The sequence below is a fragment of the Anopheles marshallii genome, chromosome 2 (genome assembly GCF_943734725.1).
Source record: "Anopheles marshallii chromosome 2, idAnoMarsDA_429_01, whole genome shotgun sequence".
In the NCBI taxonomy this organism is placed as follows: domain Eukaryota; kingdom Metazoa; phylum Arthropoda; class Insecta; order Diptera; family Culicidae; genus Anopheles; species Anopheles marshallii.
The window spans coordinates 1,500,882-1,526,618 of record NC_071326.1 but is presented as its reverse complement, the minus strand read 5'-3'; the positions used below and the strand labels follow the sequence as shown (position 1 = coordinate 1,526,618).

Sequence of the window (25,737 nt, the reverse complement as noted above, 5' to 3'; positions counted from 1 at the left end):
CCACGCGCGGACCGTGTGTTGCCACGGCAAAGGCTCACAGAAAAATGACGTGGCTGTGATCTTTTTACCTGTCGGATCGGTTGTTGGATCGCGATCGTCTCTCCCTCGGTTCCGTCTCAATAGTGGGTGAAACAAAAATTTACTTCATGCGGTGGTGGTATAATAAATGCAACAAATATTTGCAGCTTAAGCTACCCTCTATGCAACATTATTTCATACTATGTTCCTCTGTCAATAATTTTATTAAACTCGCAATTATTTACGTGTTGAAAATAAATCCAAAACACAGTAAAGATACTTATATTCATGTTATGGCTGGTATGCAAGGGTACAATTGATGTATAAATAATCAATATGCAAATGTTACTACGACATAACTACAATATTTAAGGAAACTTGGTTAAAATTTTGTTTGCCATACAAGTTACCGTATGTATGTAGTTACCGTTTAATTTCCTGAGCTGAAATCTTTTACCGCCCATAGTTCCAATGTTGAACAGAGTGAAAGAAGCATACACAAAGAAAAGGGTAGCGATAGTTTCCAAAGCAAACCGAAGTTTGCCGATGTTTGAATTCGCGTTCGAATGCGATGTTCAATGTTTTCGAAGATTTAACAAACGTTTTAAATTATGACATTCCTACACCTCACTGTACGCTTTGTTTAGTTTCTTACCCCTCCATCGAAGGGCAGTTGGATTTAAACTGAATTTGAAACAGTTTAATGCATTCTACTATTGAATATTCAGCAATATGTAGAAAAGTTGGTCATTTTTCTACTAGCCTTAATTACTATCATGAATCAGTTCGTGCGCTGCCTGTCTAACGAATCTTAGCTGTTTGAACGAAATTTGAAGTACCCTGAGTCTAATAATTTTGTTCTACGTTTGTAACGTTAAAGTACATCGAGCTTTACATTAAGTTTCTCCAAATAATTGCTACAAATTCCACTGAGAATCGTTATGCTATCGGTTAATTATATTCTGTATCCTTTTCCATTACAAATGTCTTAGGGTCATCTCTGATTGCAGCATTTGCCTTCAGGAAAATTGTGGCACAAGACAGGAAATCAGAACACCATCTCAAAATAGATGTAGTAAATGAATTAAGTCACTCTTCCAGTAATGTTGCAATAGTGACATTTAGATAGGAAACTATTGTGCTTTGCTAACTATGCTATTGTGAATCGTTATGCTATCGGTTAATTATATTCTGTATCCTTTTCCATTACAAATGTCTTAGGGTCATCTCTGATTGCAGCATTTGCCTTCAGGAAAATTGTGGCACAAGACAGGAAATCAGAACACCATCTTAAAATAGATGTAGTAAATGAATTAAGTCACTCTTCCAGTAATGTTGCAATAGTGACATTTAGATAGGAAACTATTGTGCTTCGATCTACTACTCTCTTATCCGTATCTTTATGGAAAGCCAAATACGACATCCAGAGTAACAAGCAACGAGCTCTTTTGGAATTCCTGTTTAGCCATTCGAAAACCTCTTCATGACTAGCTAAACAAAACTGTGTCACGCATCATTATGCACATAAGTGACATCTTAATAAGACCTATCAAGTCTCTCCCGGTTGGCTGTGAATTGAAACTCGACCACAATTATTGTTTGAACATGGCTTTACAGCAGGTGATCACCTCGACTAAACAGAGGGCAGTGTTAATAGTCAATCATATACATCAATTAGCTGGGAGAAGCTTGATCGATCACTTTATATAATAAACTTAGCGACATACATACGTCAAGCCACGCATAAAGCGCCGATTTCGTACGTAGTGGAGCGAAGGCGTTGCCAGAGGAAAAGCTGCAACACCGAATGCTCCAAACAGTTCTCCTTCGCTTTTCCTCAAATGGGGAAACTCAGCAGGTTCGTGGCGCGTTCGTCTTTATCGTGGAGCACGCACTAACAGTAAGGTTTTCCATCCCCACATCCCCACTACAGCTGCAACGATGTGCCGATTGCATCGAATACAGTAAGGACCGCTTGCACCGCATACCGGCACCATTAGGTCAGTGCAGGTTTTTTTTTGCGCCCTGCGACTACCAGCATTGTAGGGCCAGAGCAGTGGGTGCAAGGGTTGGGAAAATCGCTTCGGTATTGGCGAGCAGTCGAGTTACGTCGATATATTCTGGGGGCTCGCCCTGAATAGCCCTGGGTACCAGCGGGCACAGTTCGCAACTCTTTTCGCCGATCGCCCATCAGTTTTCCTTTCAATCCCGTCGAGTGAAGTAGTCGGTCAATTCGTTCGTGTGTGTGTGTGTGCGGGTGATAGCAAGATGATAACGCTTCTGTTGTTGGGTTTCGGCGTTCTTTCGCTCTACGTGTACTGCAAGATTAAGTTTAAGTTTGCGGAAAAAATCCCATGCGTTGAGCCACTGCATCCAATATTCGGCAACGGGCTCGAGTTTGCGCAGAAGAACTCGTACGAAATCTTCAAGAGCCTTACTCGAGCGTACAAGGATAACAAACGCATCTTCAAACTTTCCTTTGGCCCGATACCGGTCATCTGTATTACGCATCCGGATCTGATTCAGAAAATTATGACCGAACAGGTCAGCATGGACAAACCATTCGTGTACGATTTCATGCGCGTGGAGCACGGATTGCTTACGGCGAAGTGTAAGTTTTGAAAGATTTGTTTCACTCGCAGCAGTAAAGCTGCCGGAAAGTTTTCAAGCTGTTTCGTGCGGTTGGTGTTCGTTTTGAAAGCATAGGTGGTAATTAAATGGTTTAGTTATATTGAAAATTAACAGATTTTTCTTTACGGTTGACCAGATTTCAAAAGTTCCCAGTTGGTATATTTGAATTCAAACATAAAAGGTGTAGAACACAAAGAAGTAAAAGTTCGCGATAAAGTTATCAAAGTATGCAAAGTAAAATTCAAAAATGCTCCAGAAATGCAAGTGGAAATATAAAATGATGATAAGTTGTTGATAACAAATTAAGTATTGAAATCGGAGAATGAATTCTCTATTCTTCCTAACTATTCTAGTAATTTATAAATGTATGTTCTTTCAAGACAATTTAATTATCTATTTAATTTATGTTAACTACGGTCAAGATAAGATTGTTTCATGCTGATTTCGCATAATAAATAGAGTTTTATTTAATGAACTTAAAACCCTTCCAATATAGATCAACGAACGCTCCAATTGTGATACTTTTACTGATCACATCACATAAAACGGTCAAATGCATCGATCCACAATCTTTGTACCATCTACCATACTACCCATCCCTGAGTAAATAGGAAAAATCCAGTTCGTTACATGAGTTGTCGCCGGTATCTTGTAACCATTTACGCACCACTATTACGCACGCTGATAATGGTTACGAACTATTTACCTGAACCACTATCGCCACAGCAATAAAACAAGTTTCCACCTTTTTCACCTACATTGTAAGGTAGCGTTTCCTTTGAGGACCGAACTAGTTAGAACATAATCACGACCACTGAGTCCTAAAAGTACAGTCACCAGTTAGCAATAAAACGTAATTTGACGTTAAGAAAACTATTTTATTGGGCCCATCATGCCTATGAAGCAAATTGATTTGAGAAGTGAAAGGAAATGAAGGCTAGTGCATTAAATTTATTGCTTTACCACCAATAATCTTCATCACTCGTAAGTCGACATATTTCAATGAGATGTACAAGGAAAACAACTTCATGTATAGGCAACCTTCTTTCAGTCTGGTGCATGATTTTTTTTAAATTAAGATCACAAGCCTTGGAAATGAAACAGTCACTTTTGTCACCCTCGTTAGCAGCTTTTAATCTTAAAAATGTGACATTCTTACTAAAGTAATTCCATTATTTCCTTCAAGATGACGAGTGGCGTGTGCATCGGAAAGCACTTAATCCAACATTCAACACACGCATTCTGAACAGCTTCATACCAATCTTTACCGATTGTGTGGGGAAAATGATCAGTAACATGCAAAAGCATGTGAACGATGAAAAGCCGATCAACATGCTCGAATGCACCTCGCCTTGTACGTTGGAAATGATTTGTCGCACCTCACTCGGCGGGAAGGTACTGGAAAGGGAAGGCAAGCAGGAATTTATCGAAGGGCTGGAAATGTAAGTACAATAGATTTATTGCGGCTTTTTAAACACAATAAACAATAACTAAAGGACTAAGTGACGATCATTAGGAGACTACCGATCGACCGTAACGGTTAAATATAAGTGAAAGGAATTGGTTTGAAATACTGTGAAACCACCACGCTATTGTGTGGACTAATAAGGGGTTCAAGCTTTAGTATGCATTGATTCATGCTTGTCCAAAAAGCTTTGGTTTAACATTTAATTCTATGATGTGATAGTGGAATATTCAATTGAGTAATAGTTGGGAATGGTGAATGGAACATCAATGAAATGAATAAATGAATAAAAACAGATAACGTTTTTGAAAAATTCTAGAATGTTAAAAATACTTTTCACAAAATGTCTCAAATGAACCTGATCTTGTACACAAACATACTTTAATGTATCAAGCAGGGTCGTTTTCCCTATCCTTCAATAAAAGATATTTTTAATTTCATTTGTTTTTCTTTTTTGCCTCAGTATCCTTCACAACGTAGGCCTTCGAATGTTCAACGCAAATCTCTACCCTGATTTTGTGTACAAGAACACTCGTTTCTACCGTGCTGAAATGGCAGCTCGTAAAATATGTTACGCTTTCACGGACAAGGTAAAACAACACTTGTGTGCTTGTATTCCTCTTACAGCGATTAGTATACCTTTTGGAGTTCTGCAGGTAATTCATGAAAAGCGTGCAAAGTTCGAGGAACGGCTTCGTCATTCGGTCGACAACAACAATAACAATGCGATGAGCGATGAAAATGGCAACGTCGTCTTCGAAGATGAAGAAGACGATATGCTGAACTACAAGAAACCCCAAATCTTTGTCGATCAACTGCTGACCATACCGAACGATGGTAAACCGTTTACGCACGAGGAGATCACCGATCATATCTACACCATGATTGCAGCTGTAAGAATGCGTCGCAAGTCCTTCCTGTATCATGTAGGTACATAATTGATCGTGATGTTGCTTCTTCATCAGGGTAACGAGACATCCGCCACGCAGGCCGCTCACGCCTGCCTGCTGCTCGCCATGCATCCCGAGGTTCAGGATCGAGCAGCAGCGGAAATACGAGAGCTATTGGCCGATGATGTGGAGTACACGCACGAAATACTCAAGGAGATGGTATATTTGGAACGCATCATTAAGGAATCGCAGCGGCTGTGTCCAGTAGCGGCCGTATTCGGTCGCAAGACGATGGGACCGATGCAGTTGGATGAGTATGTCATTCCGAAAGGATTCATCCTGCTGCTGAACGCGTTTGCACTGCACCGAAATAAGGAATTCTGGGGCCCGAACGCCGACATGTTCGATCCGGACAACTTCTTGCCGGAGCGTGTCAAAGCCCGGCACCCGTATGCCTATATGCCGTTCAGTGCCGGTCCACGCGGATGCATCGGTAGCCGTTACGCTATGATGAGTTTAAAAATTATGCTGTCACAAATATTGAAAAACTTTAAACTCACCACCGAAATACCGTACGAAAAGTTGGATTTCAAGTTCAAAGTCTCCATGCATCTGTCCTTCGAGCATCTGATAAAGTTGGAGCCTCGCGTGTAGAAGCGCTCGTTTCACTTGCTAGCGTTGAAATCTTTTTAAAAGCGCTCGTTTTGGCGCTGATACAGTCGCTTGCTAACGCCGACAGATGGCATCAGAAGCATGGCATCATAGTTCATGAATTTATGGAATCATTTCGATTTTTTTTCACCTGTACGATTGCTTATCCAAACTGGATGCAACGATAAGCCACCAACCTACCATTGCAATGCAACAGTGCTTCCACTAAAACGCTGTTGTGTTTAGTGAGCGGCTTCGGCTACGAGGGCAATTGTATGAAAATTACACACCTAGACGCAAAGCGTAAATGTATTCCACTTTTTTGTTGTTGTTGTACTTGTCTGAAACACGCATTAATGGCGCTTTGATTCACGCAACAGACAATTCGATTAGATAATTCAGCAAACTTATCGTGCGTTTTCGGTGTCTACTACATAACGAGAACGGAAAACAAACTTATCGATTAGTAAATGATGTTGACTGCCGATTCAATGTTCTTAAACGCTCACTTCCTGCACCGTCTACACTTCCTAGGCAGTAAGCAGAACTATTTCCATGTGATATTTTCAAACTCGTTTCGCTTGTTTTTATCGAAATGTTTCATTCAATACGCTAAAATATGTGTTTTTTAATACTCGAAATAAACGTTATGAAACCATCCAAACACACCTTGATTCACATTACTTTTACTTTTACTGCGCAGTTCAATGATACGGTTTAAGCGCTTCTTTATTGGATTTAGCTAATTGTAGGTAAACTTGCACTACTATCGAATTAGACACGCTCATTTGCAAGTCAAATAGGTTAAAGCTTTTACCATTGGGCGATCCGTGCAAATTTCCGTGGACTGTGTGGCTAGACGCGTTGGCGCTGTCGTAATGAAGAAGTACATGCCTTGTTTACTCGATTAGCAACACCGTTATTGACAAGGTTTTACAGTTTGCCCAAGCGTAGCCCAACGATTCGAAAAGGAACAGCTGTATGTATGAAGGTATTTATTCAAGAACTCACTCGCTTACACATAACTAAGTCGTGTTTAACAAGATTTCTATGAAAAACTCCATAACTAGCCACTTATAATAGACATCTCAATGTTTGACAGCTTGCATGGACGGACTAAACACAATTCAACTATCTCAGCATTGCGTGAGTTTTCTCGTCAGTGACATCCAATAAAATAAATCACAGTAAAATTCATCGATCACAGCGTCAACTGCACTTCTCACCGTTACATTTCATTTCGTGCAAAAATGCATGTAATTTTACCAACGCGATTATCGTGCCGTATATTATCTATCACCATAATTACACGTTGTCAATGGAACATTAGCTTTCCGGAAATCACATTCGTGTTAAAACCTACAAGCTAGTGATGAATCTACCCATTATACGGTTGGTCGGCGTACGAGAGTAATGGATCATCGTAAAACATTCCCAATTCTACTGCTGCTGTGGGGGAGTGTAAGTAAAAGCCACGAAAATCGACAGCGAGGACCGTTTTTTTATGCCATTCTATTCACTTTTAGCTACAAGGAGAGGGGAAGCTATCCCCGCGGGTAATCTCACTTCAGCAGGTAATGTTCAGTGAACTACAGACAATAGAAAAAAGTGCCTTCATTACACATCCTTTGCATGCAACATCAAATGCAAATGCTTTGAGCCGATTGCGAAGTGTTTTCCACGAATTCGAGCGACAAAATCAGGAAAGTATCACAGCCATTCTAAGGGTGCTAGCATTGGTTGATCATACGCTAGAAAACACGATACAAGACTGCGAGAAAGTGTTTCATCTTCCGTCGCTGGACAGCGAGAATGTTCTGTTCCGCGACGTCTCTCGGCCGTTGCTACTGCGTGTGGAATTGCTTTGCCAGCACGTGGCCTCAGGAGACTTGAGCGAGGTAGAAGCGACGATGGTGGCAGTTGAGCAGGAAGCAAATAGCTATCGTCAACGGCTAGATGAAACAAAACGCTACATGCAGATTGTTTTGCACGAAGTGAGCAACATCGAGGAAACTTCCACTATATCGAGTAAAATTGATAAGATATTCGATGAAATAGAGCCGCTAAATTCAACATTTCGTGAATCGATTATGGCTGCTACCGGAAACCTGCTTCCTAGACAACAGGCAGTCTGTGACGAAATTCTCGAAGTCTTTCGAGACACAATCGATGAAGCCGATGTTTTTGAGGTTATTACCGATTTTGCGATGTTTCTGAGCAATGAAACGGAACTGTTGGTAGAGGATCTAACCGAGCAGCTTGACGAATGGGTCTTTCAAACATCGAACATGATCAACGCTTTTGAAGAAGGTTTGAAAAACATAACATTCGAACTGATTGATTCTCCAATCGAAAGCTTTCTACAAAATGAAAGTTCCCTCAAATGTTTAGCAGAGCTTGGTAACCACAAAGCTATGCACAAAATGACACAAACTGCGGAAAGCATGTTGCAATGCTTCAGTATTGCAAATGACCCCAAGCGTCCACTTGAAATGGTGTATCATCAGCTAGGCGAAATGGCCGATGAAGTTCAGCTTACGTTGCAAGATATTGTACACTGTCATCAAAGCACTTTGCGTGATGATTATGATGCAAAGATTTTTGAAGATATGGCGAGCTGCTTCGAAATGGTGAGTGTAAAATCTTTTCCATTACAAAAAATAAAGTTCTAATGAAAGATGATCTATTTCAGACACAATTGACTTTAGAAGCGATGGAAACATTTGTGGAGTCTAAAATGGATGGAATCTTATTGAACGTCGATACTACGATGTACTACAATGTGCTTAAAATGGCGACTTGCTTTTATTATAGAGCCCGTGAAACAATGTTTGCCTTTGCTTCTATCAATCATCAGTATCAAACGTGCAACGTGGCAAAAAATATAGAATTATAAAGCCCAAGCTTAGTACAAGCATTGTTTGGTTTCGTCGTAAAGTATTAATAAAACATTTCATAAAGATTATTTCACACATTTCAAATCCTTCGTTCAAGCTGTATAAAATATCCATGTTCCTGTTTGAGAGCAATATCGAACCGGAACTTCATTTGCTCCATTGTCATCTGTGTGTGCAATTTAAAAGCGCGAACAATCATCGTCAAAATCACCTTCATGCTCAGCATGGCGTATCGTGAACCGAGACAATTACGACTGCCGGTATTAAAAGGCATAAAAGCAAAGGAGGGTCTTCCTTCGCTTCGTTCCGGCAGGAATCGTTTCGGATCGAACTGGTTAGCGTCATCGCCCCAAAAGTCCTTTCGCCGATGCAATGCGAACAGACTGACCACTACCGTTGTGCCACGCGGAATGAACTGTCCGTCGATAAATAAATCTTCTTGAGCCTCGCGTGCTACCGTTGCACCCGGTGGAGCTAAGCGTAAGCTTTCCTTTAGCACACAATCCATGTAGCTTAGTTGCTTAAGCTTTTGCTCTGTGATAGCGTCATCAAGGTTGTCAAACACCTCACATAATTCCTGGTACAACTGGGTCTGCACGGCGGGATGCATTGCAAGGAATAGACAAGTGTGCCCAAGCGCGTGTGCCGTCGTGTCGTTGCCCTTGAAGAAAAACGTTTTATTGCTGTTATTAGATCGTGTGTTTGTACATTACGGCTCATACTCACAGCTCCTACAATAGAGTAAATGTTGTGGACAATCTCTGTATCTGTTAACGGACCGTCGTCTTTTGTTGTCAGAAGACGATCTAACATCGCCGGAGAATCTTCAGCTTCATAGGCTGAACATTCCAAAGTTTTCCTTCTAGATGCGAGAACCTGTGCATGTGTTTTGATATGGGATAAAATCATTATTACACTTGTTTTCTTATTCTAAACAGTTATCATTCATGCACTAACCTTATTCACTACACGATAGCATTCGGCTCTCGAGTTGGTCTCTATTCTGCAATTCTTAGTATACTTATAAATCCAATCGTAGTGATATAAAGCATTTATTGCACGAGTAGATATCATCTGAAACAAACTACCGAGTGATTGAAATTTAACAACTGTGACACAAGTGTAACTTGACAGTCTCACACGTACCTATCAAGATTCCTCAGAATATTATTCGCCTCGTGTTGCTCTACTACATTTGCACCCAGCGTGGTGGAAAAAATCATATTCAACATACACTCACTTAATAATGGAGCTAATGAAACTGTTCCGATCCTCTCCACCATCGATTGCAGTTTTAACATGAGCTCATCAGCACAGGAAATTAATGTTGGCAGAGCATTGTTCACCTTGCCCGTACTAAACGCCGGACTCAATAACTTGCGATAGCGTTTCCACTTGTTATCTAATCCGCTCGAAATAAACGAAAAATGTTAGCCTAATGTGCAGTAATAAATACACACCCGAAATTTCGTACATTTTCGCGTCAGAATGCCTTGCTCCAACTGCACAAAACTGTAGAAAAATGGCTTTTCAAGGCACTTTGAATGGCTCAGCACAGACTCCGCAAGCATTGGATGAGATGTGCACAGCAGCAGCTGAGGCCCGAGCCAAACTTTGAACCATCTATCAAACTGTGTGAACGGTAGTACTACGTTCTCGAACAACTTGACGGGTGATTGTTCCATAAACGCTAACCCATTTCCTATCAGCGGATAGCATGGCTTCGGACTGGGAATATCCTGCGCATATCGGACACGTATTACAAACGTATAGTAATAGAAGATACACAAGGTAATAGACAACAGAAAGATTGCAAACATTCTGACTGAGATGAAGGCACAAATGCGACTGAGCTGCAAATCGCGGTTTATCACTCTCGCTTGGTGCAACCAGTGGGTTAAGGATAACGAGACCGCTCACGGACGTTGAGGCCACATGCGTGATGTATATCACAATGTATATTTAGATAGAACGCACTGCGATTGCATAAAATGATCGATAAGCTATGGATTGCACACAACGTCTAACGCAACACATAATTTGTTTAGATGCTATCAGTAATTAACTGATGCCGATCGGTGAAGTCTTGAATTGAAGTTCAGCCTAACAAACGGTAGGTTGTTGGTTGCATCTCATCTAATCTAACTCGCCAACTTTTCACTATTTTTAGCCTTTTTAAACTGCATATTAACGGTTATTTAAGTAGAAATAAAAGGAAATAGTTATTATACAAATATGTTTATTTGATTAACTTATTTAAAGAAAACAAAAATGCACAATAGAATTATGAAACCAAACAAATCATTCAATGACAACGGTAGACTTGTCACGGGTTTGTTGTCTTTTTTCTACAACCACAAAATAGTCTGATTCGAGCTTGAGGGTTAAATCGAACCTAAATTTTAAATCACTCATTTTCAAGTTCGATCGCAAACGCAACCGTCTCAGTATGCTTGACAACATTACTTTCATACCAAGCATCGCATAACGCGCCCCAATACAGTTCCGCGATCCTGCACTGAAGGGAACAAATGAATGTACATTCCGTCCAACGCTACGCTCCGGTAGGAACCGATCCGGATCAAACACATCTGCATCAGGTCCCCACACATCTGTACGACGGTGCATTGAGAATATGCTCATCACTATGAGACTGTCCTTCGGAATGTGAAGATCCGCTATTTCTATGGCTTGCATTGTTTGCCGTGCAATATTTGGTCCGGATGGCGCTAGCCGGAGACTTTCCTTTATTACGCGCTCCATGTAGGTGAGCCGCTTCAGATCCTCCAGCGTAATATCCTGCTCCGGGTCGGTGAAGACGTCCAGCACCTCACGGTACACACGCTCCTGAATGTCCGGAAACATGGCCAGAAACAGACAGGTGTGCGTAACCTGTAGCGCTGTGGTGTCGTTTCCCTGCAACAAAAGTTGAAGTTGTAAGCCTGTTTGTATCCCGTGCGAATAATGATTCGAAGCCACCGACACGTACCGCTGCGATCATCGAGTAGATATTGTGCGTAATTTCTATGTCCGTAAAAGGATTACCATTGTGTTGCACGGACAAAAGTTGATCGGCAAATATTTGTGGTCGCTTGTAATCCACACATGCATCAGCAAAGTCACCATTGAACTGGACGCTGCGCGCTTTGGCTTTTTCTACGACCTAGTAGGCGTAAGCATTGCTGTATCGACGTATGCAAAAATACGATGCAAAAATGCACTTACCGACTCAAAGAAACGGTAACAGGAAGTACGGCGCTCAGATTCTTCGACACAGTCTTTGGTGAATCGATAAAGAACTTCGATATAGTGATGAATATTCAGCATGCGTTTCGCTACCAGTTCAAAACATCTACATAAGTGATTAAAAATGTTGCTTAACACGTTAAACACAGAAGCAGAACAGAACTATTCGCATTGCTGCACATAAATATTATTACCGGTCCACATTTTCTATGAACGTTTCCTTGCCCGGTTGCTCCAACACATCACACCCTATGGTCGTACCACAAACCATTTCCAGCGTGCACTTGCTTATGAAGGGAAAGATGGATAACGATTGTGCACCTTCACCGATGCTTTTCTCCATATTTTGAACCATCAGCTTGGAACATTCCACAAACACGGGTATAAAACTGTGCAGTATGCGCGTGTTGAATGCCGGGTTGAGCGCCTTGCGTTGAGTCTTCCAAGGGTGATCTGCAAAAGAGCAGTAATGTTTGTTCTGACACTGCTATATCCGAAACCACCTTGATGACACATACAATGTCCGGCAAATATTCCATGCTCCAGTTTCACGAAATCATAGAAAAACGGCTTTTCAAGACACTCGGGATGTGTAAGCACTGCGTTCATGATGTCCGGATGTGACGTGCACAGCACCAGCTTCGGACCGAGCCAAATTTTAAACCAACCGTTAAACTCTTGAAACGGTTTCATAAGTACGTTGAAGAGTTTCACACGCGACTTGCCCATAAATAGCTGCCCGTTTCCGATAATAGGATAGTACGGCTGCATGTTCGGTAGATGTTTCGCAAAACTATGCCGTTGAAGAATCCAGCAATGAAAAAGTCCGACTACTCCGAACACCAAAATCAACCATAGCCACCACATCTTATCGATCCTTACTCCTGCACTGTTTTGTTTCAACTGGAATGGACGCTGTGCGCTAGTGGGAATAAATATTCCCCGTTTCAATGCATCCGATGCAAGTTGCTCTCCCACGACAACCGGTGACAACTATTACACACCTACAAACAGAATATGTATCTGGTTTATTGAGGCACATTCAACGACAGCGGATCTATTCCATACAAGCCATCACTGCCTCGCGACTATCAACCCTGCGAGAGATGAGTGGATGCAAATTAAAAAGACCATCAACCCTTTGAACTTCCGGTAATGTTTCGTTGGTGCACTTTTGTCAAGCCATCACTGAAGTACGGTGCAGTCAAGGGATCAACAGTTGAAGGCAGTGTCTAACAGAAAATATAATCCGATTGTAGTGCAATGCATAGAGAAGGGTGAATGAATTGTTAAGTTCACCTGCAGCTTATGAAGGCTCATGCAGCATGTTCATATTGTTTCGGCTGCTAACGCGTTTTACGGTTTAATGCAGCATGCAATGCAAAAACAAACACTTGCACCCTGCTTAATCAACTTTAAACAGCTCATTGAAAAGCTAAAATCGTGAATATTTTATTAGTTCGAACTGGACACATGCTAGCCACAACAAGTCCCCGCTTGGTTGTGAAAAAAATGAATGAAAATGTAAACAAATCGGAATCTGATCTACAGTAGCTCTGAGCAACTGGATTAGCTGCGTGAAAGATGAATTATGGTTCTGAATACTGGAAGTATTGCACTCGCATATTTAAACAGGCGTTTGTTTTTGTGCATTGGAATATCGTATTGAGCTAAAACCAGTTGCTACACCTATGCAAACAATCTTCTCTTCGTTGCCGGCACAACAACCTTAAAAGGTCTAGCTATCAGCTATTTCTGGCTATCTATGACTTTAATTTCCCGCAACTGAACAGTCAGTCCTGTTACCAAATACACCATCAGGTCACCCTAAAACAACATGCAAATAATATGACAATATTATTATGTATGATGATTATTCTATTATGACGGTCCGTCGCCGTTTTGTCTATCATCAACGTACATGGTGAATTAATGAAAAATAGCGCAAGCCAATATTAACTTTATTTATTTACATTGTTTCTTCTACAATTTTAGATTAGGACGAATAATTTTAAGCCATGTTCACGATTCTATTCTTAATATCCGCTTGAATAGAATAGTATTGAATAGATCGACTCCCTTTCATTGCATTTTTGTAAATCTACACCACTATGATTAATACTTCGTGGCCAGTAGAGCGCTCCCTGGCGACAAAGTACTAGCATTGTCCCAAGCGCACTGGATGGGAATAATAACGTGATGCATGGGCACGAACAGAAAACAAGGTTTGAGCAAGAAAGTAAGCAACAGCTTCGGGATACGTTTGTCATGACACAAAGCTGTTTAAATTCGGAGACTTCCTGACATAAAGAGACAAGAGACCTTTTTAAACAATCCAGTAAATTAGAACCGTTCTGCCAATCGAAACAATGAACCATGAATCATTTTTTCATTCAAACGTCAATCGGCTCAATGCTGAACGTATATGCTTGGGACAGCTTCATAGTGATATCGTATTTGAACTCCAACTTATCATACTCTAAATCGGTGTGGAAACGAAAATTTTTCAACAAGTGAACGAGCAACTGTTTCATACCTATCATGGCATATCGTTTGCCGATGCAATCTCTGGAACCCATGCTAAATGGTGCGAATGCATGCGGATGGCGACCCTGGGATCGTTCGGGCAGAAAGCGATCCGGATCGAATCGTTCCGCATCCGGTCCCCAAAGCTCTTTTCTGCGATGCAACGATACTATGCTAAAGAGCAGGGATGTTCCGCGCGGTAAAATGTTGCCATCGACCTCTATATCGTCGGTGCAGACTCGGGCTACCAATGGTACCGAAGGACACAGCCTCAGCCCTTCGTTGATGCATTGTTCCAGATAGACCAATTCGTTCAACGCTTCTGGTGTCGTTTCGATGTTACTGTCGACAGGAAATATTTTCATAATTTCATCCCGAACCTTTTCTTGTACATCTCGATGAATTGCCAATAATGTCAACAGATTGCAGATGGCTACAGCCGACGTTTCATTGGCCTGTAAATAACACGGGGAACGAACAAATTATAAATACGATAGAAAATTTAATGTATTGTTGGCTATTTCTTCGCAAACATATGTACCCCAACAATGACTGTAACAGATTGTATCAAAACTTCGTGATCTGTAAATGGTTGCCCGGCACATTTTCCCTTCAGAAGTTGATCGATGAATATTTGTGGCTTTCTGTATTGAACATCATCTTCGCCAGTGACCGATTTTTCATCACTTTCCACCGATATAGAGCTTTTCTTTCTCGTGATTATCTGCAACCAACGATGTCGTTAAATTTTGTCAAATTCTTCATCCCAACGAACACCCTTACCGAATTGATGTATTGATAAAATACGCTGCGATATTCTATTTCAAGCTTATAGTCTCTTGTAAACTTGTACAGGAAATCAAAATTTTTTAATATATTTACCAAACGATCCGTAACTATTTCGAACAATCTGAAAAAGGAACAAATGCAGCTTCTTGAGTATGAAATGTTTTACACAGTGCAATAAATACGTACTTTTCGATCATGGGTAAAAATTTGTTTGCTTCCGGATCGTCCAAGATATCCGTGCCAATGGTTGATCCACAAACCATGTCCAACGTGCATCGACTACAGTGTTTCATGAAATCCACCTGGGAAAGATTGGACTCACGCTTCATGCCGTTGATCATTTTTACAGCACATTTATCGAACCATGGTATAAAACTCTCCAGGATTCGTTTGTTGAACGAAGTGTTCAACGTTTTTCGCTGATGTTTCCACTGGACATCTGAAATGCATAAACAAAAAGAATCTCCGGTGCTCGTATTCTCAATTGCTTCTCTCTTGAACTTAAACAAACTCACTTACAGGGACTCATGAATATTCCATCTTCTAGTTTGAAAAACTTATACTGCGGGGATTTGTTCATCGCCTTAGGATTGTCCATCACAGCTTGCATAATGTCAGGATGAGATGAAGATATGTATATCGTCGATCCCATTCTGATTTGAAATAAACGATCATGCCTAACAAACACATCTTTAATTATTTTAAACACTTGTTCGGACGATTTACCCAAAAACAGCAACGAGTGGCCAAATAAAGGTACGTGCGAATGCATCATTTCTATATTATCAGCAAATTTGAACACATTCTTATACTTCCGGTACAAGATGGTACCGAAAATAGCCACAAGCGACAACAGAAACAACTGCATGGTTGCTAACTCGTTCCACACTCGTTCAATTACTGAAACCGTAATGCGGCTGAAAGCCTTTTATCTATCTCTTCTGCTCTGTGATGGCTTAATAAAAAAGATGGTAGTAAGTGAAAATAATGCGTCAAAGTTGATTTCATGCTCCGTCCCATTTCTATCATGAAGTCAAAGTTCTCGCGACGTAAACAGCTTCTTGAAAGAACTTTGCTCTCAACGACATTGACATTGGACGTCCATTTGCATCAGTGTCACAAAATGGTTTAGTACGTTTCATACGTACGCTGTCTAAGACACAGAAAGCTTTTTTTTTCTTACCACTTTATCGACCGTGACGTGCACGAAAGAATTTTCACTCCATTCAAAAGGCAGTTTTCTAATTATTTTATAAAAACTTGGCGAACTAATGTCACAAATTTAACATTGGTGATTGAGTCAGTTATTGTAAATTAGTTGTTTTGATGGTTTGGTAAAGAAGAATAAAACGCAAAACAGATTTGAATCGGATTTGCTGAGGCGCAAGCAACGACGGTGAAACAACTTGCTTCAAGCAATCACTGCCGCGACGATCAACGCTGCGAGATACTTTACGATTAATTTGAATAACTCTATCGCAATTTAATACGGCCTAATACGCTTTAGACGCAAAAACTTGTCTCTCGAACGTAAAAATGAATGAAAATTTAAATAAAACTAACAGCGCTCTGGATCACTCGTCTCGTCTGGATCTCGCTCGCTCGTCTGGATTTGCTGCATTATTTGAGTAAATTGGTTCAGTACATAGACATAAATACCACCCATAACAGACGAGAAGAATTACTTGAACTTAGGTAGAACTGCTGCGACAATATCACTATTAATCTATTCAAAGCCTCAGTTACTTGAAGTAGGCTATTCCACATTCCTCATTAACCTAAAACAAACAAACAAAAACCACCCAAAAATAAGAGATGCCATGGAATTGTTCAGCAAAAACTCTTCTCCTTTTCTGCCGCGTCGTCTAGGAAGCCAATCCGAAGGACAAAAGATGAGAGAGGAAAGGGAACTGCGACACTTTTTTATATGTAGCCATAAGTAATTCGGATACTAATAAAGGTGAGAATGAATCACTCCAGAGAAAGCAAGTAACTTATTTCATTATGAATTCGCTTAGCCGCTTAGAACTAAACAATTGGTAAATGATCATGTTCGACCTTGAGCGATTAAGTAAATCAAAGGTTCTAAAGAAAATAATCCAACGTCACTGTCTAATTCTTATTATTCTTATTCTTTAATTATTTGTTCCGAATCTAGTCATAATGAATTTCAAATGATAAATTCATATCAAATAATATATTTATTTGTTTTCAAATCTATTTGACCTAAGACAAGTAACTGAACAGAAAGAACATAAATAATACTTTAAGTAAATATCTTGACCAAACATACTAGTAGACACCATCAATTGGCTCTATTCTGAACGTATATCCTTGGGACAGCTTCAGTGTGAGATCGAATTTGAACTCCAACTTATCATACTCTGAATCGGTGTGGAAACGAAAATTTCTCAACAAGTGAACGAGCAACTGTTTCATACCTATCATGGCATATCGTTTGCCGATGCAATCTCTGGAACCCATGCTAAATGGTGCGAATGCATGCGGATGGCGACCCTGGGATCGTTCGGGCAGAAAGCGATCCGGATCGAATCGCTCCGCATCCGGTCCCCAAAGCTCTTTTCTGCGATGCAACGATACTATGCTAAAGAGCAGGGATGTTCCGCGCGGTAAAATGTTGCCATCGACCTCTATATCGTCGGTGCAGACTCGGGCTACCAATGGTACCGAAGGACACAGCCTCAGCCCTTCGTTGATGCATTGTTCCAGATAGACCAATTCGTTCAACGCTTCTGGTGTCGTTTCGATGTTACTGTCCACAGGAAATATTTTCATAATTTCATCCCGAACCTTTTCCTGTACATCTCGATGAATTGCCAATAATGTCAACAGATTGCAGATGGCTAAAGCTGATGTGTCATTAGCCTGTAAATAGGTAACATAATATGAATAAAACAAGCAGAAAATAAAATATGCAGAGCAAATTCGGATCACATCTGTTCTTCTAATATTTACCGCTAAAATTATTGTAACACATTGCTCCAAAACTTCGCGATCTGTGAAAGGATGCCCGGCACGTTTTCCTTTAAGCAGGTGATCAATGACTATTTGAGGCTTTCTGTATTCAACATCATCCTCTCGATTGACGATTTGTTCAGCATTTTCGATTGCTAAAACACTTTTTTGTCGATCAATTATCTGAAACAAACGTAATCACTAGGTGAAAGTAACGTTCAAAATAAACTTCCATAAAATAATTTACCCTGGATCACCTACCGTATTGATGTATTGATAAAACACACTGCGATATTGCATTTCGAGCGTGTAATCACTAGTCAACTTGTACAGAACCTCATTGTGTCTACATACATTTAAAAAACGATTTGCCAATATTCCAGCCACTCTGCAAAAAAAAAAAACAAATGTAGTTTCTCCAACACGCTGTGATGCTACAACGCAATAAATAAGTACTTTTCGAGCATGGGTATAAATTTGTTTGCTTCCGGATCGTCCAAGATATCCGTGCCAATGGTTGATCCACAAACCATGTCCAACGTACAACGACCGCAGTGTTTCATCAAGTTCACCTGGGAAAGGTTGGGCTCACGCTTCATGCCGTTGATCATTTTTACAGCACATTTGTCGAACCATGGTATAAAACTCTCCAGGATTCGTTTGTTGAACGATGTGTTCAACGTTTTTCGCTGATGTTTCCATAGGACGACTGGAATGTGAAAACACACAAAACCACTAGTATTATCATTCTATGTTGTTTCACCGTTTAAAACAAACTAATTCACTTACAGGGACTTACTATTAGTCCTAGATCTAGTCTGAAAAACTTATACTGCGAGGCTTTGTCCATTGCCTTTGAACTATCTAACACAGTTTGCATAATGTCAGGATGAGATGAAGCGATGTACCCTGACGTTCCAAATCGCACTTGAAATAAACGATCGTGTCTCAGGAACGCTTCTTTAAACATATTAAACACTTGTTCGGGCGATTTACCCAACACCAAAAGCGAGTGACCAATTAACGGAATGTACGAATGCATCATTTCTATATTATCGGCAAATTTATACATGTTCTTGTACTTCCAACACAAGATGGTACCGCAAATAATCACAAGCAACAACAGAAACAACAGCATGGTTACTAATTCTATACACACTCGCTTAACTACTGAAACCGGAATGAGCTGGACAGCCTTTTATTTATCGCTTCTGTTCTGTATTTACTTCAAAATAACCGACGATGGTAGGGTTAATTTACATTTGAATGGATTGCTCATTTGTTACATTTGGATGTAATTAATTCATGTTCTGACCCATTTATGTGGTGTAATCACAACTGCACAACTGCACGCGTCGTAAACAGCTTTTTCAAAGAACTTTACACTGAATGACACTATCATTAGACATGTATTTCCACCAAAGAAACAAGATGCTTAAATTCTTGTTACAGTCGTTATTGCTAGCAACTGTAACCGTCAACCCTGGCATGAGCTAACAAATCATCTCGTCATTTCTAGGTCTATTTTGATTCATTCTTATTTTCATATATCGCACATAATAATTTCAATTATCAATAATATCACATTTTTTTAATCATAATAATGCATTTAAAAACCATTCCCAAAATGTTGCCAAAACAATGAATAGATTAGTTACGAGTCAACTGGCTTAAAATATCACACATTTTCTATTATGAAATAAAACACAAGTAAGGACAAACATATCTACAAGATGTAATAAAAACTAAATGTGTGACAAGAGAGCAGATTAGGACCAAACCACCGTCACCGGCACTATAACCTTCAAATCAATGAAAGCGAAAACATCTCTGTCTCGATACGCACTATTAAAAATTCCGATAGAAATAATACATTTTCTTGGTTAAGATGGAACTTGAACTTCATTTCGAAAGCTTTGACACACGCCAAATGTGAGCACATTAAAACAGAGGAGGTAACAAAAAGTTCGATGCACAGTTAGTTTGTGACTAGCGTTTGAACTGAACGGAGTGATCATGTTTTTCCTACCGGCCATCATCGTGGTGCTTGGATTAGTTATCTACTGGTGCAAGCTAACAAGAGATAGTGGGCTATTCGCGAAGGATCTTCCAGGACCAAGATCGTACCCTATTATCGGCTGTACCTACCTGTTTATGCGCTCTTATGAGGAAACGTTTACTGTAATTAATGAGTGGTTTCGCAAGTACGATCGGATGTTCAAAATATCCCTTGGTCCCACAACGGTCGTGTGTCTATCGCATCCGGATCTTATCCAGCAAGTTCTAACTAATAGAGCATGTCAGGATAAGGCATTTTTCTATCGGTTTATGGAGCTCGATTATGGACTAATATCCTCTCGTTGTAAGTATTAACTATTTTAAGAAACCGTAGCAAAAGTGTAGACACCCTATTCGTTTTCTATAGATGCAGATTGGAAGCTGTACCGCAAGATGTTGAACCCAGCGTTCAATCAACGCATCTTGATCAGCTTCATATCGATATTCAGTCGTTGCTCGGAAGATATGGTAGAACGTATGGCTAAAGAGGTGGACAGCACCAAACCATTCGATATGCTTCACTATACCGCCCAATGTACGCTGGAGATGGTGTGTGCCAGTTCGCTCAAAAGTGACATTACGGAAAATCCAATTGCAAAGGAAATTTGCGGCGGCATTGAAAAGATTATGATTATTATGTGTAGCCGCGTGTACAACGTCTTGCTTTATAGCGACATGCTATTTAACATGACGCCTCGGTACAGAGAAATGGACAGACTTCGCAGCAAACTGCAAGAAATGCTGGATCCGGTAAGCAAAACGATCCCTTATTGCAAGACTTCCTAGTTTGAATGCAATATTCCCGTTCCAGATCATAAGCGAACGACGTGAGGAAATGGCGAAAGAACGATTGGAAAATATCAATCAAGACGAAGAAGAAAAATATCGTAAGCCAATGATATTTTTGGACCAACTGCTGGATATGAAACGCGGTGATGAAGATCTCTCCAGCAAGGAGATCGAAAACCATCTCCATACCATCATTGCAGCTGTATGTAGCTTTACAACTAACATGTTGGGAAACATTATGCTTTGACATAGTTATTTTACACTTTTGTTTTACCTTTAGGGTAGCGAAACGTCTGCCAATCAAGTGGCCTACATCCTGCTACAACTGGCAATGCATCCCAATGTGCAGGATCGTGTGTACGAAGAAATCCGCTCTATTTACGGCGACAGTTCGTTGAATATATCCTACGAAACGATATCCGCCCAAAACTACTTGGAGCAAGTGATCAAAGAAACTTTGAGACTGTTTCCCGTGGCACCCTTCATCGGACGGAAAACGATCGAGACGGTTAAGCTGGGAGATGTTGTGATCCCGCCAGGAGTGACGCTGCTCATGAATATAATGCATGTGCATCGTAGCAAGGAGCTGTGGGGAGACCGAGCAGATGTGTTCGATCCTGATCGCTTCGACCCTGCGACGTATGATGCTCGGCAACAGCATCCCTTCAGCTACATTCCGTTTGGCGGTGGACCAAGAAACTGTATTGGCTATCGGTACGGCATGTTCACTATGAAAATTATGGTCAGTCAAGTGCTCCACAGATATGTGCTGTCCACTCCGATCTCACCTAACGATTCGTTAGGACTGTCGCTTGCAATCACACTGAAGACCGCCGTAGGACACCAACTACTCATAAAACGTAGAAAAAATGTTAGTGTTTGATGGGTTTAAGACCGAATCTCCATATTAAATTTACGCTTCTCAATATAAAATAGATAATTCTTTTGTTTTATGTCATGTTATCGATTTTGATTCGCAAAAGCACAGCCTGGTTGAACTAAATAAAGAAAATCTTTATTTAATTTGCTCGATCTCAATAATGTTAATATTATTTCATCCGAATTTAATCATAAAATAATATTATTATTAACATGAAGTACTGTAACTCCAAATCGGTTTAATTAACGCTTTGCTTTAAGTAGCGTTAGCAATATAATTCGAGCGCATGAATAGGCATTAGCTTGCCATTCTCTTAACATACAGACTGTATGATCAACAGTGCGTGGAAGTCGATCGTTGAGTTCACACGGAATGTCTTTGACTTTTCGGATTCAAGATTGCGCAGCAACGGAAGAAGATTATGATCACGCGTGGTGTAACAAGGAGGATATGTGTGTTAAGAAAGGTGTATACAGAAAAAAGGCATGAGAAAGCTTAAGACATTGGAAATTTGTCGTCAACAAGGTCAGAACCACACTTCTTCACTTTGGCATCTCCGAGGGCTTCATTATGAAGTTCGTCAGCATTCATCGGGGAAATTAATGTTTACACTCCCTTTCAAGGTTTGTTTGAAAAATAGAGTAAACTTTTCGAATTTATGTTTCAACCCAATCTTGCTTGCTATAAACGAGAATCATTACTACGCCTGTTTGTAGGCAAGCATCAACTCATTCTGCAAATATTGAATGCGTTTTGTCATTTGTACTAAAATATAATTTATTCAAACATGAAACCGTTTTACTTTTATTTTCTATTAAATTAAAAAATTTGGTACGGAATCACATTTCTTTTTATTTCATACATTTCAGCTTACTGTTTCCTATCAAAGCACATGCATACTCATCTCTTCGTTCATCATTACTAAAATTTCCAATGCTCTCCGTACTTGATGACGAGTTTATTGCTACCCACATGCGACCCACATCCGAAAAGCGCTTAAAAGTCTTTTATGTTTCAGAAACTTTTTACTAGAAAATAGCCACGAGAAGAGTGACAAACAATAGCCCCTAATACCCAAATCTTGTGACGTAAAGAGTTTCTTGAGAGAACTTTGCTCTTTGCAATGTACCTGTAGCAGTGTACTGTAAAATAGATGGGACACATTTTTTTAGGTATGCGAATGAATGTTTCTACCAAACCCATATAATATGTACGATCTTATCAAAACATTCATTGAAATTGCAACAATTGAGCACAGCTAAACATGTAACAGAAAAGAACAAAAAACGTAAACTTCAAAAATCAAATGAATAGGCTCGTTTCAATGAATTTATTTTAGAAACTAGAATTAAGGATACAGCCTAATGTGGTTCTTACTTCACGACAAATGACACTAGTAAAAACAATATTGAATAACTCTTCAGTTCACTGGCAGTGAGGCTGGAATGTAGCCTTCAATTCAATGAGCAGAAAAAAATCTCAGTCCCGAAGCGCACGAATAACACCAACAACTTATACGACCTTTTTTGCGATGGTACTTAATCTTGATCCCTGAAGCTGTGACATTAACCAAATGTGGGAACAATAAAAACAGTGAAGGTTTACTGTACAATTTCAAGTGCACTGACTTCGTTCCTTTTCGTTAGTTTGTGACTAACGCTTGGACTGAACGGAGTGATCATGTTTTTCCTTCCGGCCATCATCGTGGTGCTTGGATTAGTTATCTACTGGTGCAAGCTAACAAGAGATAGTGGGCTATTCGCGAAAGATCTTCCAGGACCAAGATCGTACCCTATTATCGGTTCTACACACTTATTTATGCGCTCCGATGAACAAACGTTTAGTGTGATAAATGAGTGGTTTTTTAAGTACGATCAGATGTTCAAAATATCGTTGGGACCGAAAACGGTCCTGTGTCTATCACATCCGGATCTTATCCAACAAGCGCTCACAAGTAAAGCATGCCAGGACAAGGCATTTTTCTACCGTTTTCTCGAGATGGATTATGGACTACTGTCGTCTCGTTGTAAGTTTTACTATCCGAGGTTGATGTCATAGGTGTAGAAAGGTAACTATTGTTTTTACAGATGCAGATTGGAAGCTGTACCGAAAATTGTTAAATCCTGCATTTAATCAACGCATCTTAATCAGCTTCATATCGATATTTAGTCGTTGCTCAGGAGAGATGGTAGCTCGCATGGCTAAAGAGGTGGACAGCACCAAACCATTCGATATGCTCCACTATACGTCGCAATGTACACTGGAGATGGTGTGTGCCAGTTCGCTCAAAAGTGACATTACGGAGGATCCGCACACAAAGGATGTTTGCGGTGGTATTGAAAAGATTTGTTCTATTATGTGTAGCCGCCTGTTTAATGTATTGCTCTACAGTGATTTGCTATTTGCCATGACACAACGGTTCAAAGAAATGCAGAAACTACGCATCCAACTACAACGTGTGATAGATCCTGTAAGGGATATAATTATCGAAAAAGAAATGATTTTATAAGGAATGAAGAATGATTTATGTACATTTTCTACGACAGATCTTACACGGACGACGCGAGGAAATTGTGAAAGAACGATTGGACAAGCTCCATTCAGAAAGTGAGGAACAATATCGCAAGCCAATGGTGTTTCTGGATCAACTGTTGAACACAAAACGTGGTGATGAAGATCTAGCAATGCAAGAAATCGAAAACCACATTTATACGATCATAGGAGCTGTACGTAACTTCGCTTCCAATAAGTATAATCATTTGTTTGATTGTTCTAACCCCCGGTATTACCGTTCCAGGGTAGTGAAACGTCTGCCAATCAAGTGGCGTACATCTTATTCCTACTGGCAATCCACCCCGATGCACAAAACCGTGTGTACGAAGAAATTCGAACCATTTACGGAGGATCTGCGCTTAACATAACCTACGAAACCATTTCCGCCCAAAACTACCTGGAGCAAGTGATCAAAGAAACAATGAGACTGTTTCCGGTAGCTCCGCTCATTGGACGAGAAACGATCGAGACAGTTAAGCTGGGAGATGTTGTCATCCCGCCAGGAGTAACGCTGCTCATGAATATTTTCACCGTACACCGCAACAAGGAACTATGGGGAGACCGAGCAGATGTGTTCGATCCTGATCGCTTCGATCGTGCGACTGACAAACAGCATCCCTTCAGCTACATTCCGTTTGGTGGAGGACCAAGAAATTGTATTGGCTATCGGTACGCCATGTTCTCCATGAAAATTATGGTCACTCAAGTGCTCCACAGATATGTGCTGTCTACTCCGCTATCTGTTGGCGATTCTTTAAAACTGTCCTTTGCAGTTACTCTCAAAACTGGTGCAGGACACCAAATAAGCATTAAACGTAGAACGAAAGAATGACCTGTAAAGAAGGTTGGCACTGATTGTAATTGAAACGATCTGTATTGTGGAATTCAACGGGTATCTGATCGCATTTACTATTCTTATATAAAGTAACTAATTCTTATTTCTATATTGAGCCACTCAGAAGAACTCTTTTAGCATGGCGTAGAAAGCTAATGTTGTGTGTCATACTATTACTCAATCTACCTTATTAGCTGTATAACTTTAACTAAAGGCTATATGAATTTGAAATTTTCTACCAATATTTAATTTTAACTCCTGCAGTCACAACCATTGCATTATTGCTCACCGCTTTAGGCCAGAATGTCAATAGAACAGTATTTAAATAAAAGAGTTTGTATTATTCGTTCAAATCCATTTTTTCATAATTTGCCTGCCATAAGAAAAACCATAACGCCTGTGGTTAGGCAATGCGCAATACTTTTCGTCAACTTTCTTTCTGTTACAGTGGTTTAAACAAAATCATGGTTTTATCACGCGGTTTACTGCAGAAGAAAGAAGAAAATCGCGATACTTAATAGGAAAATTTGTTA

The 25,737-nt window shown here is 40.2% G+C and overlaps 4 protein-coding genes across 4 annotated transcripts; 2 read left to right on the top strand and 2 right to left on the bottom strand.

Moving 5' to 3' along the window:
• Window positions 1-2,286: 2,286 nt before the first annotated feature.
• On the top strand, window positions 2,287-25,722 carry LOC128709444 (uncharacterized). Its single transcript, XM_053804440.1, has 14 exons — window positions 2,287-2,629; window positions 3,836-4,091; window positions 4,578-4,704; window positions 4,771-5,007; window positions 5,080-5,639; window positions 7,328-8,285; window positions 18,591-18,726; window positions 20,083-20,451; window positions 20,515-20,897; window positions 20,959-21,138; window positions 21,217-21,807; window positions 24,363-24,542; window positions 24,614-25,038; window positions 25,653-25,722. Exons 1-14 carry the CDS (start codon window positions 2,287-2,289, stop codon window positions 25,720-25,722), a joined length of 4,815 nt encoding a protein of 1,604 aa, XP_053660415.1.
• Window positions 7,069-8,551, top strand: LOC128718863 (uncharacterized). Its single transcript, XM_053812479.1, has 3 exons — window positions 7,069-7,116; window positions 7,182-8,285; window positions 8,348-8,551. Exons 1-3 carry the CDS (start codon window positions 7,069-7,071, stop codon window positions 8,549-8,551), a joined length of 1,356 nt encoding a protein of 451 aa, XP_053668454.1.
• LOC128718862 (cytochrome P450 4V2-like) lies at window positions 8,632-10,372 on the bottom strand. Its single transcript, XM_053812477.1, has 5 exons — window positions 10,027-10,372; window positions 9,699-9,954; window positions 9,510-9,636; window positions 9,279-9,428; window positions 8,632-9,213 (listed from the first exon to the last, which is right to left on the bottom strand). The coding sequence occupies exons 1-5, from the start codon at window positions 10,370-10,372 to the stop codon at window positions 8,632-8,634; spliced, it is 1,461 nt and encodes a 486-aa protein (XP_053668452.1).
• LOC128718861 (cytochrome P450 4c21-like) lies at window positions 14,192-15,981 on the bottom strand. Its single transcript, XM_053812476.1, has 5 exons — window positions 15,633-15,981; window positions 15,300-15,552; window positions 15,108-15,234; window positions 14,866-15,048; window positions 14,192-14,779 (listed from the first exon to the last, which is right to left on the bottom strand). The coding sequence occupies exons 1-5, from the start codon at window positions 15,979-15,981 to the stop codon at window positions 14,192-14,194; spliced, it is 1,500 nt and encodes a 499-aa protein (XP_053668451.1).
• Window positions 25,723-25,737: the final 15 nt, after the last annotated feature.

Excerpts from the sequence above, each read along its gene's own strand:
- LOC128709444 (XM_053804440.1), top strand. The coding sequence starts at position 2,287 with ATGATAACGCTTCTGTTGTTGGGTTTCGGCGTTCTTTCGCTCTACGTG. Across the intron at positions 5,640-7,327 it reads TCCTTCGAGCATCTGATAAA|TGTTTTCCACGAATTCGAGC; the intron begins GTTGGAGCCTCG and ends CCGATTGCGAAG. Across the intron at positions 20,898-20,958 it reads TGCAAGAAATGCTGGATCCG|ATCATAAGCGAACGACGTGA; the intron begins GTAAGCAAAACG and ends TTCCCGTTCCAG.
- LOC128718863 (XM_053812479.1), top strand. The coding sequence starts at position 7,069 with ATGGATCATCGTAAAACATTCCCAATTCTACTGCTGCTGTGGGGGAGT. Across the intron at positions 7,117-7,181 it reads TACTGCTGCTGTGGGGGAGT|CTACAAGGAGAGGGGAAGCT; the intron begins GTAAGTAAAAGC and ends ATTCACTTTTAG. Across the intron at positions 8,286-8,347 it reads TGGCGAGCTGCTTCGAAATG|ACACAATTGACTTTAGAAGC; the intron begins GTGAGTGTAAAA and ends GATCTATTTCAG.
- LOC128718862 (XM_053812477.1), bottom strand. The coding sequence starts at position 10,372 with ATGTTTGCAATCTTTCTGTTGTCTATTACCTTGTGTATCTTCTATTAC. Across the intron at positions 9,429-9,509 it reads GCTATCGTGTAGTGAATAAG|GTTCTCGCATCTAGAAGGAA; the intron begins GTTAGTGCATGA and ends ACACATGCACAG. Across the intron at positions 9,214-9,278 it reads TTTACTCTATTGTAGGAGCT|GGCAACGACACGACGGCACA; the intron begins GTGAGTATGAGC and ends TTTTTCTTCAAG.
- LOC128718861 (XM_053812476.1), bottom strand. The coding sequence starts at position 15,981 with ATGCAGTTGTTTCTGTTGTCGCTTGTGGCTATTTTCGGTACCATCTTG. Across the intron at positions 15,235-15,299 it reads TTTTTACCCATGATCGAAAA|ATTGTTCGAAATAGTTACGG; the intron begins GTACGTATTTAT and ends TTCCTTTTTCAG. Across the intron at positions 15,049-15,107 it reads TTTATCAATACATCAATTCG|ATAATCACGAGAAAGAAAAG; the intron begins GTAAGGGTGTTC and ends CGTTGGTTGCAG.